Below are 20152 nucleotides of genomic sequence, written 5' to 3' on the forward strand. Positions count from 1 at the left end.
CGTTTAAGATTCGCTTTTTGCCAAGCAGCATCTCGAGAGTTCGGTTTGTGGTTTGATCTCTCCCTTTCGAGGCGAGAGGCAGCCGGCTGCGGAGCTGCGGTGCGAGCCCCGCTCGCTCAATCCGCAGCAAATGCTGCCCCTGGTGTTGCCGAGTACAAAATACCCCACAGCCATCCCTCGGCTTTCCAAGTTTTGTTCAGAAGATCCTGGCGAATGTCACCAACCCCTGGATATTGCCATCAGTTTTGGACTGGTTGGTTGTCAATTTTCTTAAAAGCAAATGGTTCTTAACACGTTGTAACATCCCTTGTGATTAGTGGCATTCTAGTAAACACACTCAGGATAAAGCAACTAACATAACACATCCTGAACAATTAATTACTTTTTTCCTTCTGTTGGCACTGATTTGTGACCTTTTTACCTGACGTTGTAATCTCACATGAACTGTCATGCTTGAACATTTTTTCTGTGTGAATTCTCTACCGCTGTTGAAGCTCTGGGTTTCCCAAACCAGCAGCCCCCTCCAGATCAGCAAGCACTTACTTGTGCTGGGTTCACAGCCAGGAATTCTCACCATAGACATCCCATCGTGCTAATAACTTTCCAAAAATGGAACAAAAAGACTGTGCTGAACCTGTGCCGCCTAAAATCTTGAGTGCACGCTTCAATCTCGGCACATGCCTTGTTCATCTGTGTTTAGAAATCACGTATCAAATTGCTTCTAAGTTATATTAACTCCACTGGAACGGCATATGCTTAATATCAATCCTGCAGAGGACTTTCCAAACTCGGAGCTTTGAATTTTCAGCTATTTCCATTATTTGCTTTTCAGTAAGGGTTCTTTGCCATTTTTATTTCCTGGGGTACTCCCAGCTAGGCAGGCTCATGTATGATGCTGCTCACCTGGCAAATTGTTTAACTTTGAAGTAGAGTCTGACTGCACCTGAGTCAGTTTTCTCATCCTTAAATTTTGGCCACAAGGTGCATGTAATTGCTGCTCTGTTTAAACGGTAAAGTAAGCAATCTTGAACAGAGCATTTCTGGATTTTTTTAAACTAAGACTAATTAATACAAGGAAACTGTGTTTACATCTTATTTAATAAACAATAGGGGAAGAAACCCCGAACAACCCCATGTCATCACTTACTGCCTAGACAATTACCAAAATTCACATCAACTATTCAGGGAAGTGGAGCCACTGGTATAATCCGGTTCTTTTAACATAATTTTACATATTTCTCATATTATTCCTTGGCTGGTAGATCATACTTTATTACATTCTTTTGCCTAATCTCTAAATTCAGATTAGAAATTGGTATTTCTTTCTTCTCAAAGCAGAATCAGAGAGGCAACTTTTTAAAGTCTACTTTGTGCGTGCTGGATATTTCTCTTGGAATGGTATTGTATTTACAAGTGTTTGTGTAGCACACATGCACACTAGCCCACTCTGTTTATCCAGACAGACTTAAAAAAGGATAAAACTAGAAGTCTTTATTTATCCAAATAAATGTACACTAGAGGAGTTAAGCATGGGAATTGCCTGTAATTGCCTGCTGAAGTGCTAAAAATAGCTTTTTGGAAACAGGAGAAGCCTTCACTGTTGAAAAAGTGACAGTAACAGCTATCTACTATTAGCAAACAACTTTCTTTCCAAAAACTGAAGGACACGGGGAGAAAAATCGTTTCTTTTCATACTTCACTGCAAGATGTGGACAGAATATAGAGCAAAAAGTACCTCCTGTCCCACAAGTACATTGTGTTAGTAAGCCTGATCCTGTGCATAAATACCTTGTGTGAACTTCATCAGTATCACCGTCTCCAGTTACAGAATTTAAACTAGAGCAGATTATCAAAACATTACAGGAACTAAAGTAATTGCCAAGTATGATCATTAATCACCCGTGCAAAGTCTAATCGCATACTGAGCTCTCTTCATTGTTCCATTAAGACAGGTACTTCGTCTTAATTAGAGCTACTGCTTCAAAAATTAACACTAAAACCAATTTAAAATATCCTACTGGAACAAACATTTTATTCTCTCACCTCCTAACTTCACTCAACTTCTTTGATCTGGAAAAAAAAGCACGAAAGACTGGTCAGATTTCTAACTACTCCCATCGTTAGATATTTGCACTTTTTTTTTCTTCTAGAAGTACTTTTACTGATTATTTCTATATATAGAAAGTCTCAGGGGTAAGTCTTCTTTGTGCTTCATGCTGTACTAGCATTTGCAGACAGACCTGGAAAATTTGATCTAAATTTTTACATATTTACTCTTCTAAACCATTTTTTAACTTCCTGTGGTGAAGACAAATGTAAATGTGATGTAATGACACTTCACATTTGCTGTCTTGTAGAAACACATCAGGTAGAACAACAGCCACAAAAAATAATATCACTTCCTCCCATCTCAGTGAGGGGAATATCAGAGTTTAAGAGACACAATACACACAAAAACATCACATCAGCTGCCAAATCAAATAGCTGCTTCTTACTGAAACAGAAATCAGTGATGTCAATTTAAGGCATTTTCTTAGTCCCACTGGTAATACCACAGACAAGATTAGTAAACCTACGGAAGCACCTTCTACCAGGAAATTCCATCAGGATACTTTTGTATCCCTGTTAGCAACAGAAAAAACAATGATCTGGAAAAATAATGCCTGCAGGAACAAGAAGTAGATAGCACACGCTTTTTAGGTCCATGAAGAGGAGGTGAGAAACAAGGTCTGTGATATCAAAAAATGAGTAAAACTAATCATTCAACAATGTGACCGTTTCAATTTTCAATCAAACTGCATGCATTATTGAAATATTACTTGTAATCAGCAAGCCAGAATTTCACAAACTTATTCTTTACTTTGGTAGTGAACAGTTTAAATGCAGCAAAATGAGAGATCAACCATTCATTTTGACAACAAAATTTTTAAGCAACAATCATAGTCTTGAGACTTTTCAGAAAATTTGTATGGTAGCAAAAAGTAGGACCAGTCAGGAAGGCTCTAAGGGGCCATACTCCATTACATAGTACAGAACTAATTTCAGAATCGTTTTCCTTTGTGAGAATAAAGTTACACCAAATGTATGTTATGTTCTAGAGAAGCAAACCAACCCATAGAGATTTTGTTAACAGAAAGAAGTGAGGTATCAAGGAGGATTATTTTAACTAAAAGGGATAAATTCAAGATGGATTCCTGAGTACTTTTAAGTTGATGGGTGTGTTCCCACCAATATTCTCATAACAGAGATGAGGGAGGAAAAGAAATAGAGAAGAAAACCTTCAGCTTTGGTAACCAGGGAGATAGATACCAGACATATAAACCTCAGAATTTTATGTGTCCAAATCTTCAATGTAAGTTTTCTTGACAGAAAAGTCTCAATATGTTTACCGGGAAGTTTCATCTTGGTTTTGTATACCTTGTATCTGTATGTGGTACAAAGGAGTACTGATGCTACTAACTCACCCTAATAGCATTTGAAACATTGCTGGATTTCAGGTCCTTAAAAAAGTAAAAGCAGTTCATTTCTTGCAATGAATGTGGGAAAAGGGGTAGTGAATGATAAATCTAAGGTACAGTCTCTATGTAAAAAAGCCAGCAGATGTTCATTGTTAAGCAATACACCTGGCAGCAGCTGCCTACCCAATCAGCATATCTGTTCCCAGTAAAGTGGCAAAATGAATGTGGGGATTTCTTATGGACAAATCTTTGAGAAATCAAGTTTCATTAGTTTTGCTGCTGACAGAGTAACCTGTTAAAAGGGTTCAGAGTGTTAACAGTATCTTTTACTAAGTTGATCAGCCACAAAAGACTAATAGAGTATGTGCATACAGCAAGATGTAGGAACAGTTCCTAATGGGATTCAAAACCCTGTGCCTTGCACTTTTATCTCAGGCTATATCTGATTCTTTTTATATGCAGCCCAAAATACAGGGACAGAAACACTGAAAAAATTGGGTTGGAAGGGACAGGATCATAATGGCCAGGGATATCTTCCAGTAGACCAGAGTTTCTCAGAGCCCCAGCCTGACCTAACCTTAACACCCTTCCAGGGATGGGGCATCCTCACCTTCTCTGGGCAACCTGTGCTAGTGCCTCACCAACCTCACAGTAAAGAATTTCTTCCCTATGTCAATCTATACCTACCTTATTTGAGTTTAAAACTTGTTGGCCTGTCACCACAGGCCTTGGTAGAAAGTCCCTCTCCATCTTCCTTGTAGGCCCCCTTTAATTACTTAAAGGCTGAAATAAGGTCTCCAGAGCCTTCCCTTCTCCAGACTGAACAACTCCAACTCTCTCAGCCTATCTACAGCCAGCCCTCTGATCAATTTAGTGACCCTCCTCTGGACTTGCTCCAGCAGATCCAGTCTTTCCTGTCCCAGGACCCTAGAGCTGGATGCAGCACTCCAGGTACGGTTTCATAAGAGCAGAGGGGCAGAATCACCTCCTTCAACTTGCTGGCCACACTGCTTTGGATGCAGCCCAGGACACTGTTGGCTTTCTGGGCTGCAAGTGCACATTTACAGTTCATGTCCAATTTTCCAGAATGGACAGTACCATACTTAACCCTTCTTAAATCCACGAAAATCTACTCTTGATTTGGGTTTCATGAAATTCTCGTAAGCTACGCATCCCGTTTCTGACTAACTCCTACTTTCTGTTAAGTTACACTGGAAGAATTCTTGCTTATCTTGCATGGGCATATTAATCCATTCTCTTAGGACTGCAGTTACTCCAAGTTGCTGCCATTATGTTTGCACAATGTAACTTGATGTTTAAAATCTCAGTAAATTGCCCCAGCTGCTTATCAGAGACAGCAATGTGGGCCCATGTGCTCATTTAGATGGCTAAGCCAGACTCAGTCTGTATGACGCCTATACTGTGACTCATCACCTACTTTCTCAAGAGAGGAATGACTACTGTGCTGCAAATGTAGTCAGGACTGCAGAATATTTCCTCTGTTGCCTTGCAACTGTCTATACTGATTCCTCAAAGGAGAAATAGATCTTTGCATTTGGGTCCTGTTTGTTGTAACTATCATTCTAACTGACTGGACTTACTTGCATATAATGAGCAATAAGGAAGGTAAGATGCAAGTCCTAAGTTGTTGTGTAACAAAGCCTTACCTTTCCAAATATACCCACTTCAAAAGATCTCAGCATCTCCTACGTTCCCTACAATGCAGCTCAATATAAATAGGTGGAAGTTTTATTTCACAAGTAAATAGATAATGAACTGATACTTCCAACAGTAGGAAACTAAAGTGATTAATGCAGTAAAACTGGAAGGACTGATTTGGTAAAACTTTGGGTTTATATTGATACAGATGAGAAAAAAAAGATACAGCACATTATCAAACAGTAGTTTAAAGGCATATGAATTTAGATGCAACAGCCTACATAGAAATCTCAAAGTCCAGGCAGAGATAAAGTGCATGCAGATGAAGTAGGCCATTCACATTTTTAAGATGTCTTTCAAAGAGCTATATGACCTCTTAATCAATTTTCTCTTCTTGAAAATTGTCTGCATCTTCCATGTAATCTTCAAGATCATTGTATCTCTGTGAATGAAACAAAATTTGTATAATTTATCAATATTCAATAACTGTATTATGTACAGACTGCTTTTTCTTGTTCAACACATGACCAAGCATGTCAATAACAATTTAGAAGCTATATCTAAAAGCATACTACATGAAATTGTACTACAAACTGTCTTAAAATAGTTCATGAAGTGGTTCTGAATAATTCAAAGTACTTCAGTGTAAACAGAATCCTAAAATATTCTTGCTGTGCCTCATGTACATCTTTCCCATCTTTCTAAGTTACAGCTCAAGTTTGTTGTGTTGCTGCTTTCAAATGGAACAGAGGCCTGCCCACCACAGCCCAGAGATCATGCAGCTGTCAAAAAGCTTCATGTCAAAAGCTGATGCAAACTCTGTGTGAGCACAGCAGCACAGCACTGTTTGAAATGCTGGGTCAGCAGAAATGGGGGAATGGTTGAGCTGAGTTGTGTTACTAATAGCTGGTAATTCAGAACTGATCCATTAAATCAGACATTTTATCTGAACTTTTATCTGCTTGGAAAAGGATACAGGAAATAACCAAGTCATACCTTCTGAATCCACCCACTCTCTTCTAAGTGGCTGAAAAGCCGCTCTACTGTGTCTTTGACTGGTTCATCCTCAACACCATCCAGTTCAGCAACAGAGCTGCAACCCATGTACAACTTGTACTTGAAGTGCTTCAAGTTGTGATAAACTCTTGTACGATTTGCACACACCACGCCAACCTTCAAAACCTAGGCCAGAACGAACAAATCATTCTCTCTGACAGAACTATGGTTATCTTTACAATACACAGAATTGGTGAGCTAATCTAGTAAGATTTAACCAGTCAGTCCAGGAAATTTTTTTTGAATAATGAAATAAACAGAATGACACTACGCGCATAAAATTAGCACACACCCATGTAGTTTTCACAGCTACAGCACAAGGATTTTTGAGCAAGCAGGCAGGCAGCAAGTCCAAGCAATGGCAGCTTATCAGTGCAGTCTTCTTGCAAACACAGTCTTGTTTGTAATTGATTGTACCTTTCCTATCTCATTGTGGAACTTTGTTACAAAATCACTAACACTTTAGACAACCATCATATTGTGAAAGCAGAGGAAGAAGAATCATTTGTTTATTTTTGCTTACTATCTAAGTACTTCCTAGGTAGATAAAATACCAATTTTAACATTTTGTAGACTGAAAAATATTCAATATTTCTTCAAGAAAGATATATAAACACATATAGACATATGCTTCAAAGTATCTACTTAATAAATGGAGAGGTTGAATTTCAAAAAAATAAAGTCTGAACTTGAAGTTTCACACAATACAAATGTTAATCTGCAACTGTCTGGAAGGAATAGCTAAACCATAATGCTGCAGAAAATAAAGCCTCTGCATCTCCCAGTTATTACCAGTTTTACTTCCACGATTTCCAGGCAGAAAAGATGGAACTGTCTTACTTCACAGTTTTCTTTACAACAGTATTTATAGACAAACAAATGGTAAATGTGCCTGTTACTACATGATCAGAGCATGGATTAGAATAGATCTGTTATAATCTATCAGCACTACCATGAAAATACTGAGTAATATATTGGTTAGAAGAACCTTTGGCTATCCTAAGTGTTCACTAAGAGTATGTGACATTGGAGGTGCAAGGAGGGAGCAAGACTCAACTTTCACCTGTGTTTAAGCACATCCTGCATTTCACAAGGGTATGTTTTGCTCCACGTCTACCAGAACAGTACTTCCAATAGATACAATGGCAAGTCAGAAGATTCTATCCTCTGTAAATGACCCACAGGCGCACCGATTGCTACTCCAACCCATGGAGACAAAGCCTATCAGGTAAGAAATCTACCTGGCTGGCTTTTGGAAGTCAGGTTTTCTAAAAAGCAACATAATTAATACACATGTAAAGTAACTGATTTAGTTTTTCTGAAAAAAACCCCTCATCAACTTATCCTCCAAGAACAGCATTGTTTTGGACTGATGACTTGTCATACCTTTGCATATCAAGTATGTAAATGGCTGAAGTTCTCTGCATTGGTAATGCAAGCTGCAACTGTATTGCTGTTTTAGATTACACACACACACACACACACACACACACATATATATGTATAAGAATCAACCAAATTTTAAGTTGCAAAATTATTTCTTCTGAGCCACAACAGTGCTACCTTTTATTTCTAATAATCTGAATACTCTCAAATTACAATAAAGTTAAGTTTTAATTAATGCTTACAACCCACATTTTCAGGGAGCTTTTCTGAATGCATGACCAAATGTTTGCATCTGTGAGCAGTTCCCTATAGCGGCCGGGTTGGGGTCTGTGGCTCAGACCCAGGAAGCCGTGACGGATCCAGAGAGAGCGCCCCACAAGGGACAGTCTTCCAGAGGTCTGCGGTGTTCCCTCAGCTGCCAGGGATGCCTCTGCAGAAAGGCTGCCTGTCTCAGCAGGCTGTCAGCCCTTTAGTGATTCAGCAAGAGTGATTTCAGCTCTTGTTCTGCGAGGCAAACCCCAGGCTGGACCAGGAGGAGAGACGGGAGGCTCGTAGAGCAGTTCCACATGAGGCAGCTTTATTAGCCTGCACCCCGCGAAGGGGAGGCCAGGGACGAGCTCTCAGAACTCAAAGGGGGAGAAGGGTAGATCTTATAGGGGTACAAGGGTGGGTGTGAGAGGGTAGAAGCCAATGGGTTACAAGGAATCTACATAGGGTCTCCCAGAGGATCATGGTTCTTGTTTTCTCTCACCCTCACCGAAGAGAGCTGCCTTCTCCAAGGGGATTCAGCTGGGAGGTTGTGCAATCTCCTCATCAGCAGGCCTCCCTCCAGGGCAGGGGCTGGGCATACCCCACAGTTCCCCAAAACACCTGACCTACTTGTGCAATCTAGCACTAGCTCTTATCTGCTGACAATAACAGAAAAATGTACTTATAAAGATTAAACAAAATTTATACATATTAGTTATGTATTTTCTTAACTATATGAATATATCTCAATTCCTTAAATATATTAACCAGCAGCTCAGTGGATATCACCAGGCATAATATCAGTTAAGTCAAAAGAGACACACTTACTTAAAAGAACTTTTGATCTGACCTACAGTAAACGGTTATTAACTGAAATGTTAAAACATTTTGAGATAAAAAATGCCTATATTTTAATTCTCTACTGATCATGTACATGTTGTACCTATACACAGCTCCATTTTCTAGTATCCCCAAAACTGAAAAACTAAGGCTTGTGTTTGGTGGTGCAGGTGCTTCTGAAGTGCAAGACCTACCAACCAATGCTGAGCCTTGATTAATTCACATTTCCAAAAGCACCATTTCAAATACTGCAGCAATGAAGAACTGAGCTCCAATGTTTCATAGAGCATTGCACAACTTTTCAAGTATCCCAAGCAATCCCAAGCAATGAGGTGTGGCATTTGGAACATTATGTGATATAAAATAAGAGATACCATCTTGCATCAAACTGATGGCCCATTTTTCCCCCTGTGACAACAGCTAGCAGGAGACATTTAGGAAGTTAGTATAAGATCCAGCACAAACATTAGAATGATCAGAAGATTACCACACATTTTCTGGCAGTCAAGAGTTTGTCTGTCTCATCCCAACTATCATGTTCCACAGTGTGAAAGAACCTTCCTTAAGAACCTGTCTAATCCATTTTGGGACCCAATACTATTTTTCCCTTCCAAAATATCCTGTGGCAGTGAGTTTCATAGCTTATTTATGTGCAAGGTAGAGAAATGCCAAAGGCAAATAGCTAAATACCGTATAAATGTAACTATGTATTGTGTTTTTAAGCAAGAAAGATAGTCTAAAAATACAATGCTATTTCAGAATGCAGCTTTGGAAAGAATCTCAGTACTGTACTTACTCTAATTTTTTCCCCTCACAGTTCTCAGTCCCTCTGTGTTAATGCTTAACTTATCTACTCAAACTGGCCCTATCAGCCAAAGTTGTGTTAAATCACTTTGTATGGAATGTAGCAGCATGGTTGGACAATAGCACAACAGGTAGTGACTGAATCCATGTCCTCTAAGCATGTTTATAAACAGAACACCATGACTGAGAGTAGGAAACAGTTTATAATCCAGGTTACATAAGGAGAAAGGGAGTGTGGGGGACACCTATCTCTAAACCTTGCAATTCTCCCTGACCGTGGGGAAATGAGAATTGGCACCTACACAGTGAACAATCACTGCAAGCCTAAGCAAAACTGGAACAGCTGTTTCTCCTCTCTTTCTACTGGCAAAGCAGAATACTTCAGAGATGAGAGAAAAGGAAAGTTTTATGCAGAAGAAGGAGGTTGGAGGTCTGGTTTTGTTCTCTTCACATCTACTTTTCTCATGTATTTTCAAACAAATCTATAGAAAGTAGTCCAACTATGTGTTTCCGTTCAATTTGGTCTGTCAGTGCTGAACTGCCTTCTCTATCAGTCAATTAAGTTTGTGAAATTGCAGTTTTATGTAGCTCTGTGAGCCTCTTTTTCTTTTATATATTTTTTTCTAAATTGGCAGGACAAGTTGATCAATGCATTGCCAGCAGAGCTTTAAAGACAACTTGAGAATAGTACTTTTAGCAGTCTAAACTGCAGGTCACTATAAGAACACAAATGTTGCATTACAAGATACTATCAAAAATGACTGGAAAGTGCTCTATTACTCTCTCTCCCAAGTGTGTTTAACAGCCACTGAGCTATACTGAGCAGGCACATAGCAGACATGTCCCCAGATGCTGGTGTACACAGGGTAAAAAAAGCTCCCATTCTGTACTGCTAAGCTGAAGGGGACAAAATTGAACTAGCAAGTGAGTTCGATATTCTATAGGATATTTCAAGTTTTTTCCAAAGTGAAAAATAAACAATACTTTATGCAGGACAACATTTGGTCAGCAGTGAGGGAATTGCTACTGTTATTTCCACAGTTAAGTTGGAAGTTAAGTAAAGATTAAACTCTGCTAGTTCACTAATTATTTCTGGTTGGGTAAGGCACACACTTCCCATGAAAAATGGAGTATTTTTAAATCAGTCATCTGTACGTAAGGAAGAATGACTGTACGACAGACTGCAGCATCAGTGCTGGAATGATTGCAGAGGACTTAACTGTTTTCCTGTAATAAACAGGATTAAAAGGGGAAAAGCATTGCTGGAAAAGCCTAGCTTTCTTGACTATCATGCACATACATACTTTTCAAAACAGAGTATCAGCAACTGCTGCTTAGAAGGGTCTGTAACATAAGAAAAACTCTGGCACGGATTTTTAAGCTCCTGCATTACATGGATGTATGTATATTACATGTATGTATGATAACAAAATGATAATCATAGCGACACCTCTCAAATCTGTAAGCTAAAGAATTTGCAAACCTCCAAGCAATACAGGCTTGAGGTTCAGTAAGGTATACGCCCTGTTTGACAAGGGCTTCGCTTTATTTTTACTTAAGAAATCCTATTACACCTCATTACCAAATATACTGAAAAAACTCCTTGTTCTGAAACTTTTTTTTATTTTCAACAAATACTGTGAGGCACTTCAGCTGTATTCAAAAATTCTTTTACACTCACAAATAAAGTACCATCTGTGTCTCCTGAAAGGGAAGAAAGGCAGAACTTGGATCTCAGCTTGGTAAATAACTGCAGCAATATTTTAGTCTTGACAAATCATGTGCTTTGAATTTATCATAAGAAGTCATGAATTGCATTACTGAAGGTCATATGCATACCTAATCATAACAATTATGTGTAGCTGTAAATTTGAAGGGAAGATCTGTAAATATTAGAAACACCCAGGTTCTTAAGACTCAAGGTTTTCAAAAGGCTCAGCTGTGAAATAAAATTATATTAGGCTATTATTAATTATTTTAGGTGACTGCTCAAGTCACCTAAAATGACTGCCTAATGGAACGTTATGTAACAACATGAAAGATGCCTTTTACTCAAAAAAAATATAATTTAATCCAAAATGTTCTAGAAGGGACAACTGAGGGAGAAACAGATGCAAGACTACTTAAATGGAAGTGTTCTCTAGTTTGGACAAGTAGTTCTGATAATGCAGTAATGGGGAAAAGGCTGTAACAAAATGCATTGATGTAGGTAGGAACAAGTCTTCTTGAAAAGAGATCAGCAACTTCAAGTGTCAATGCATCTGAGGTGCCAAGATACTTTGTCCTGAGTGAATAGCTACGTGGCAAATAGCAGATGTGGGAAAAAACCTGAAGAATGAAGCAGTAAATTCTGACTAGGTTGCACTTGGACTGTTAGGATGACCATTGCACTGTTTCACTCAGTGTTTGAACCTAAAGCAAACAAGAGCTGTTGGAGTGCACGTGGACCCTCCAAGTGCTACAGGCAGAGCAGGCACAGAATTAGCAAACCTAGCGACCCAATGCAGAACAAACTTTACTTGCAACAAAATAGAAAACACAATCATTCAATGGTGATGATTGTCCATCATACAGAAGTTACTTTTACAAAGTTTCTGAGAGCTAATCAAAGCAAGATTCCTGCTGGGAAAGTCTTAAGGGCGCTATAGGCACACAAAGGTAAAGGGCTTTTTCACTAAGGGGTAACAGCACACGGGTCATTGTGATGCAAGCAAAACCAAAGGTCATAGAAAAACATTTGACTTCTTTTCTTGATAAAAGTTGGATTTATTTGAGGATAATTTTCATTACCTGTTTCCCAACATATAAGAAAGTGGGAAGGGGAGAGGCAGGCAGAGGAGAATGCCTCCATTCATGTTTTCAAGTTTTATAGGAACTTCCTTCAAAATTATGAAGCTAAATCCAAGTCTATACTCCTCCAAATCATTCCTCGTATTTAAAAATTAATAGGGCTTAGACATGGAAAAACAATAGCCTAACACTTGCATCTAGAATTATAGACTAGATGTGTTGATAAGTGATTTTCTGTAATACTACATAAAGCTTAAAAATCAGAGTGCTGGTTTGAAATTACCTGTTTATCATCTGACATGAAGTCATCCACTTCCAAAGTTTTACTATTATAAAGCCTTCCAGAGAGCAACACATTGAACTTACAACACCGCTTCATTTCACAGGCCTGACAAGACATATTTTTTGTATCTTTTAAGCTTATGCGAACATCTGGGTAACAATCCACACGCTCCTGAAAAACAGATTCCAAATAACATTAAAGAATCTCTGTCAACTGAACAGTGCCTCCAACAGGCTGCTGAGTACTCTGTACTCACACACAATTAGTCCAAGAGAAATGAAAGAGATTCAAATCTCCATTATTACAGTGATTATTAGATCATCACACCTATCACACTAATACCCTTCTAGTAATATACATACAGTGACTAATTACTCTATACTGACTTAATTTTTTGTAGTAGTAATAGTAGTAGAAGGTTCACAATGAACATACTGCTTACCGTTTTGTGGGAGGAGGGAAAATTTTTGTTATAACATTTAGCAAGTGACAAAAAAATCCTCAAAAGTCATCTGCTGAAGTTAGCAGGAGACACATTCAGGTAGCTGAGAACAGATTCTGTTCTGCTAGGTGAATGTTTCTCTGGTTATAAACACATAAAATATTTCTGATATTTATATAAGCATCAAAACAAATTATGTAAGTTAAAGTACAATAGTTTCTATTAAAAAGTATATATAATTATAGTGATTGTTGCACCTTTACAGAGACTTACAGCATTAAAATTATTTGGAGGCCATTTCAGCATTTAAAGTGGAATCTACATACCTTGTATCGATCTTTCCAGCGACTTCTACAGATTAAGTTCTCAAGACGTGGCTGAATGAAGCGGTCGTCCAAATAATGAAGTGAGAGCAGCATATCCTGTGCATATTTCTTCTGTCTTGTTCCATCTGTTCAGTGAGAATCATTACTAATTTGCTGAGCACCCTATGTTGTACAAGTTTCTTTAGAAAAAAATTTCAAGAACATTATGCTTCTTCATACTAAGAACTATGAATGATTTTACTAAACTATTATTCAATACATTTGTTACTGTTATCCATAAAAGTGATCCATGCAATCCATGCATCTTGATAAAGGGATCTATTTTATCATTTTAAAAGCGGTACATAAATAAACTCTACAATCAAGTCAAAAGCTCTCATCCCAAATCGAGATCCATTCATTCAGTTCCATTTAAAATAATGGAAAAGGAGGAAGCATGTGGGGGAATGTCTTGCTTTTTGACCAATCTGTTTAATTTGTTCATAATGTAAAACGGAAGTGGTTGGAATCCATGAAAACAAACTCCTCTGAGCTACTTCAGAGCAGAAATTTTGACAACTCTCTTTGTCACTTATAAAAGAGCACAGAGAAACTGACCTTTACTTCAGCAGCACTGGTCAGATGCGTTGAGTTAGACAGCATAAGTACTTCCAAATACTTACTCAAGCAAAATAAATAAAAAAGCACAAGCATGTGTAAAACTACCACTATTTCACTACTGTTTCCCAAATACATACTGGACTCCAGGAATTAAACAGGTCTTCCCTAGATGCAGGGAAATGCACACTGTCCTGGAACTTCAGTCTGTACAGATATAAAACTTAGTTCAGCTACCTTCCCATGTCTTCTAGCAAAGCTGTTATCCAAAAAAAAAGCAGAGCTGAGAAGGACCACTGGCTATCTACCTTTCTACATAAAAGTAGTTGTCATTATAGCCACCATAATTGCAATTAACTGTTTGTCCATATTCACTTAACACACACATCTGCAGTATGAGATTGAAGAGGCTGTGCTAGACCACAAAACAAAATCTCTCCCAATAAAAAGCAAGTGTGAACTCCAATACTATAGTAGCTGCTCTTGAATCAAAACTAATGAAGAGATTCACTTCCATTAACTTGGAACAATCCGTTCTACGTTATAAAAATACAATTTTGTAATGCTAGGCTATGTTCATACAAGGTTCACGTACAACCTCCAGCTCACCCGCAGAGCTCATTTACTTCCAGCAACTTGGCAGTAAGTTGTTACATCTTATAGAGCAGATGCCATTTGAAATAGAAGGAAGCTATTACATCAATCTGACAGTGTTTACTTATTACTTTCCATAAGCTTGTTTTTACTTGTTGAAACAAACCAAACCAAACACCTGAAAGAACTAGCAGTGGTAGAAGAAAGACATTTTCAGCTCTAAGTGTATACAGCCTTTATTCTGAGGTCTGTGGGATACTTCAGCTTCTCCATTCCCTCTCAGTTAGATGACACCAAAACCTCCACTCTTTGGCACTTTACTGACTCCTTCCACAATCTGACACTGAGTCCTCTCCTTAATTCCTGAGAAAAAAAGCTGCGAAGCACAAGAGACTTTAACAAACCAGCTGACCTTGCAATGTTTTCATTGAGATACCTGCTTCGAAACAAATTTGGTTTTCATGCTGGAAAGGTTACTACTGATTAGTAACACAGAAACACATTCCTACATCTCAAGAAGGCATTTTAAGCCTTCTGTGCTTAAGATTTAAGTCTACACATTTTTCCAAGATTACTGTATCATTTTCAGATAAGAGTCCCCTCTGCACTCCCCCATCAAAGTTAGATAGCAGGAAAACCACAGATTTCAGGACCCTAATCAGGAGAAACACCTTTCCCTAGAATAAATGACTTTGTACAACTTTGAATGAATTACTACATTATTTAATGCAATTTACTTACCATATAATGAGCTCAGAAAAGTGTCATCAATTGCATTTATGAGGAAAGCCTTTACTATTCTTTTGAAGTGTACATAATGATCACAGCGAGATACTGGGAAGAAAGCAATACAACCAAAATTTACCAAAAGAAGCGGGGGGAAAAAAAAAGTAAGCCATTTTAGAAGTCCTGTAAGAATTCTTTTTCTCCAATATTGTAAATTTAAAATTTTAAAGTTATTTAAATATAGAATTAGAAATAATTTCAATGTACAACATCCACACTCATAGGATTTTGCCTTTAAATTGTGCTTCTCCTCCCAATGATCCTACAGAATTTTAGCACCCTAAAGACACGTGCTTAAAGCAAGAAGAGTCCACAGTAAGAGCTACAAACACTAAGAGAAGTGCATAATTTGTTCTATGAACAGCAGAAAATAAGGTAAATCAGAGAAGGCCAGGCTTATGTTGTGGTCATGGGTTTTTCGCTTGCATTTTGTTTGTTTTGTTCATTTTTTTTCTTTCTTTCTAATACAGTTCTGCTGAGGTCTTCACTGGGGAAAAAATACCACAAATGCTTGTGACTACCTACACTAGCACTGACTGTGCAGTCATACATACCTGCTTCTGAACAACAAAATATAGAATAACTCGCATAAAGTTCTGTTTCAAGTCTCTCTGCTCAATCCAGAAACTGGTTTTTGTAAAAGAACAACTTGAAGAGTTTTCTTGCTCTATGTAATTTCGCCGAGATTGGCCAATGAAGTCAGAAACCCCTCCAGACTTCTGGTCCCAAGTCTTACCACCACAGAACAAAAATACATTAAAAAACCCCCAAAAAACCAACCGAATAAAAAATCCAAAAAACAAAATCCCAAGCCGCAAACTCAAGGTAAGAACAGAATTTGGACAGATTAACATAGCTGCTTTTAGCATAAACCACAAGATCGTAGGATGGAGGATGATGCTTTCAGGTCTCCACAGGAATGAATGCATCATAGGCAGCCTACTTCATCCTAAATCAGACCAACTTTAAAAAAATTTGTGCAATAAGGTTGCCCTTCCTCGCCCCCAGCTTACACCCTCTCTTTAGTTAGATACCAAAAGACTGTAAAAGTTTACTGTGGAAATCAGAATGCTTTCACAATAAATTGAAGCCTTTTAGGTATATGCTTTTCACTATCATATCCTATTCCTTAGCATTTGTATTCAGCCTGCGAATTTTTATTACAGTACTATGAACAAGTTATACATAAAGAATTATCACTAATTCTGATCTTACACTGTGGGATGTACTGTGCCAGCAGCTCACTGTTTGATGGATTTGGCTGCTTTTGATGTGGCTGATTTTCACTCTTCACATGCTCTGTGTTGTCATTATCATCGTCATCGTCGTCTTCCTCTTCCTCTACTATAAAATCTTTCATGCTGCCACTGTCAGTTTCACTACCTTCTGATGGTGTGGGGGGCAACCGACAGAGCAGTTCCTCTTCCATTTCTGCTTCACTATTAGAATCCTAATTAAATTTTTTAAAAGTACTTCAAACACAAGAATTTTCAGCATTTGCACAGACAAAATACTCACACACCAGCTAAGATTTTTGACCATCTAATAACACCATTTGTTCAATTAACAAGAAAGCATGCATTTCCAAAAAATACATCATTCTGTACTGGATGACAATTACTTTCAGCTTTAAATTAGCTATTTCCATGTACCTCTCTTCAGTCAACTTCTAAGAATTAAGCTAACATGAAATCTCCAAGATACTTCAGCAGGTATTCTGCTTCCTGATAAAAATAATTTGATAGATTTTCAGAAGTCAATCTTGTTATCTAGTTAATGTGACTATTAAAATATTACAGAACTACTCATGTCATGCATTCCAACCCAAAAACCCCCACTGATTTGCATCGCTTAACTCTTCCTCACATTAAATATTTTCTCCAATTAAATTTTAAAGATAAAACCCAGACCTCACAATTTGCACTGCTGCAGGATCTCCGAGCTGCGCTTTGTCTTGCAAGTTCTTTCAATTTTGCAAGCACTTGCTGTTTCCTATTAGTAGAAACATTCTCTGTAGGGCATGTTTTATCAGGCTGCTGTTTTTCAGAACTCTCATCGTCATCTATTATACAGCGGCGTTTGGCAGAAACCTTTCTAACAAGTATGTCACTGTCCTCACTTTCATCGCTGTCATACATGACAGAGGTGCTCGACCTCTTACGCTTCCCAGGCACAACGCACTCATCGTCACCATCTTCTGTTACTTCCACACTGTGGCCTTTCTCCTCCTGGTCTGAAAGGCTGATCTCCACAGCCGTTTGGTCTTTTTCATCTGTTTCGCTTTCTGATGTGGTAGACTCTTCCACCTCCTCAGAGGTGGCTGAGGATTCGTCATTGCTGTCCAGCAGTATGAGCTCCCTTCTAGTGCGTCTCCAATCGACTCGGGATTTGGATGACGGCAGCTCTGTCTCTGCTGTCTTACTTCTTGTTTCGTATCTTTTGACAGCTGGTTTCATCCCCATCGGAAGGCTGCAGCAACACACCAAAATATAAACCGGTAGAACAAAGCACTTATTACACCGTGCCATTCAAAGGGGAGAAAAAAAAGAATACATGAGCATACGTATTTTGCTCCACACGCTTATGATTTAGCAGTACCGTTAAGAGACAGAGGCGGAAACCAGCACCAAACAAAACTCAGCACGCACAGTAACTTCTCGAGAGGCTACACCTTACTCCAGACACGGAGAAGCGCCCGCGCCCAGCGTGGCTGAACTCAAGGAACGAGGCACCGCTACCGCTCCCACCGCCGCCTCCCGGCACCGCGGCTCCAGGGCCGTTGTGGGCCCGTTCGGTTCCGTTCCGTTCCGTTCCGTTCCGTTCCGTGCCGGGACACGCCGCTTCCCGCCCCACTGTCACTGTCACTGTCACCGTCACCGCCCGCCGCTTCCCGCCGCGCCGCCTCAGCCGCCGAGCGCGGCCTCCCGCCCCTCCACGGCCCCGCGCGTTCCGATTGGTCGCCGTGCCTGTCACTCATCCCGCCGCGATGTTTACGGAAGTGCTGTCACGGCGCGGTGGGGGTTGGGAGGAGGGTTATGTTTGAGTTGGCGCGCAGTGGGTGGCGAATGGTGGCAGGTTCGAGTCCCGCCTCGGCGCTCTCCGGCGCCTCACTCGGAGGTTTCGGGCAGCGCAGTCGTGTGGTAGTTCAGTTCTTTGTGCCCGTCCTAGGTGCATTCCCGAAAAAAGTCTGCGTGGGCTTGTGGAGTACGGCACCTCCTCAGAGGGCCGGCAGGGCTCACCGCTGGTCTGAGGCGCCCCCGCCGCAGCAGCTTCCACAGCAGCCCTGGGAGCAAACCCCGGGCTTGTGAGGCGTGGCTGGCGGAGCTGGGGGTGTTTAACCTGGAGAAAAGGAGGCTCGGGGGGGCCTTATCGTTCTCGACAACTGCCTGAAAGGAGGGCGCAGCAAGGACAGGACGAGAGGAAATGGCCTCGACTTGCGGCAGGGGAGGTTTAGGTCGTACATCAGGAAAAAATTTCTTCCCTGAAAGGATAGTCAAGCACTGGAACAGGCTGCTCAGGGAAGTCCTGGAGTTATCGTCCCTGGAAACATTCAGAAGCCGTGTGGATATAGCACCTGAGGATAGGTTTTAGCGGTGAACACAGTGTTGGTGCTGGGCCGGGGGTGGGGCTTGATGACCTCAGAGGTCTTTCCAGCCTTAACGATTCTATGGCTCTGTGAATAATGAGCTTCTGCTGGTTTTCTGCATAAAGCGTCTTTGAATAGGATGCTGGATTCTGTTCAGAGCTAATAAACTTACAGATAGATGCATTTTAGTAACAAGATTCATGTCTTAAATTTTCTCTGCTTTGCTTGGTCTGTGGCAGAAAGCTGCTGTTACCTTGGAACTCATTCTGCTGACATATTTTTGTACTGCTTTAACAAGATCTTATAATTGCTTGCATATATTTCTTTAAAAATAGCTGCTAACAAAACCACAAGGAGAGGAAATCCTGGAAAGGAAAGACAGTTATTTCTCCTCTTATTTACATAATGAATTTGATATGGTGAAGAGATGTGCACAGGTGGGTTGAATTCCCACCAAAATGTTTATATTGAAAGGATTATAATGGTTATAATTAAAGGATTATGTTGCATTAAGTGATTTATAGTCCTGGGCTGACATTTCTTTTAATTACTTTAAGTTTAAAGTCAGTACGTGAATTTTCACATAAATAAACTGATCAGAGTTTGTTCATGATTTATCATTTCCTCCAAAATGTGGTGGAACTTAACATTTCAGAGTGCTGCTCTGTCCCTGGTCGCCATGGCATTTCTTGCTTCCAACGTCGCCACCTTGTGACAAAAGGCATGAAGGAATCCTGGTAGTTTTACTCCTGTAGTACGGCAGACGGAAATAACGTAATTACAGTGAAAATATTACACGTAACTGAAGTAAATATATAGTAAATACTTTTTTCCCCCTACTTTAATGACATGAAGAGTTTCAGTTATGAACACTGGCTTCTGAAGGACAGCAAAAAATTTTTACTATTCACAGTGCTTATATCCTGATTCTTCTGATGACTTTTTCAGGTGAGCCCCAGTCCCAGGGAAATCTACAGCATGTGGTCATATCCGTCCTTAGATTTTAGTAGCAGATTTCAGTCAAGAGACAGAAGTTTCCCAAACAGACCAATTCTCCTCAAAACTCGTCTCTAAATATCTTAATATGTTCTGTACACACTAAGCAAACTCATTTGTCTCATAAAAAATAAATGCAGTTGATTTCCTTGTGTACCATAGCATTCTTCCTGAGCTTGTGCAATTACTATGCCGTGTGATGGCGACAGCATCTCCCCAATACAGAGTTTTATATTTTACTGGGGTATTCCAGTCCCATATGGTTTTAGATAACAGAGAAATTATTATTTTGAAACCTTT

The 20152-nt window shown here is 39.5% G+C and overlaps 1 protein-coding gene across 5 annotated transcripts; it reads right to left on the reverse strand.

Annotated features, from left to right (window-relative positions):
• Positions 1–1465: 1465 nt before the first annotated feature.
• Positions 1466–18152, reverse strand: CCDC82 (coiled-coil domain containing 82). 5 transcript variants are annotated; one of them, XM_048294597.1, is made up of 8 exons: positions 18009–18152; positions 17181–17739; positions 16486–16720; positions 15226–15318; positions 13294–13418; positions 12526–12696; positions 6114–6299; positions 1466–5559 (listed from the first exon to the last, which is right to left on the reverse strand). In XM_048294597.1, the coding sequence occupies exons 2-8, from the start codon at positions 17730–17732 to the stop codon at positions 5494–5496; spliced, it is 1428 nt and encodes a 475-aa protein (XP_048150554.1). In that variant the 5' UTR covers positions 17733–17739; positions 18009–18152; the 3' UTR covers positions 1466–5493. The 5 variants fall into 5 exon arrangements, with proteins under 5 accessions (XP_048150554.1, XP_048150551.1, XP_048150553.1 ...); XM_048294594.1 differs by having other exon boundaries at positions 17942–18152; XM_048294596.1 differs by having other exon boundaries at positions 17919–18152.
• Positions 18153–20152: the final 2000 nt, after the last annotated feature.

This window comes from Corvus hawaiiensis, chromosome 2 (assembly GCF_020740725.1).
Source record: "Corvus hawaiiensis isolate bCorHaw1 chromosome 2, bCorHaw1.pri.cur, whole genome shotgun sequence".
Taxonomy (NCBI): domain Eukaryota; kingdom Metazoa; phylum Chordata; class Aves; order Passeriformes; family Corvidae; genus Corvus; species Corvus hawaiiensis.

What these genes read in the sequence shown, in the direction of transcription:
- CCDC82 (XM_048294592.1), bottom strand. Translation starts at nt 17,798, where the DNA reads ATGGCACGGTGTAATAAGTGCTTTGTTCTACCGGTTTATATTTTGGTG. An exon ending in TTTTCTGAGCTCATTATATG is followed by an intron (nt 13,419 to 15,225) that starts GTAAGTAAATTG and finishes CTCACTGAACAG; the next exon opens with ATGGAACAAGACAGAAGAAA. An exon ending in TCATGTCAGATGATAAACAG is followed by an intron (nt 6,300 to 12,525) that starts GTAATTTCAAAC and finishes GTTCTGGCCTAG; the next exon opens with GTTTTGAAGGTTGGCGTGGT.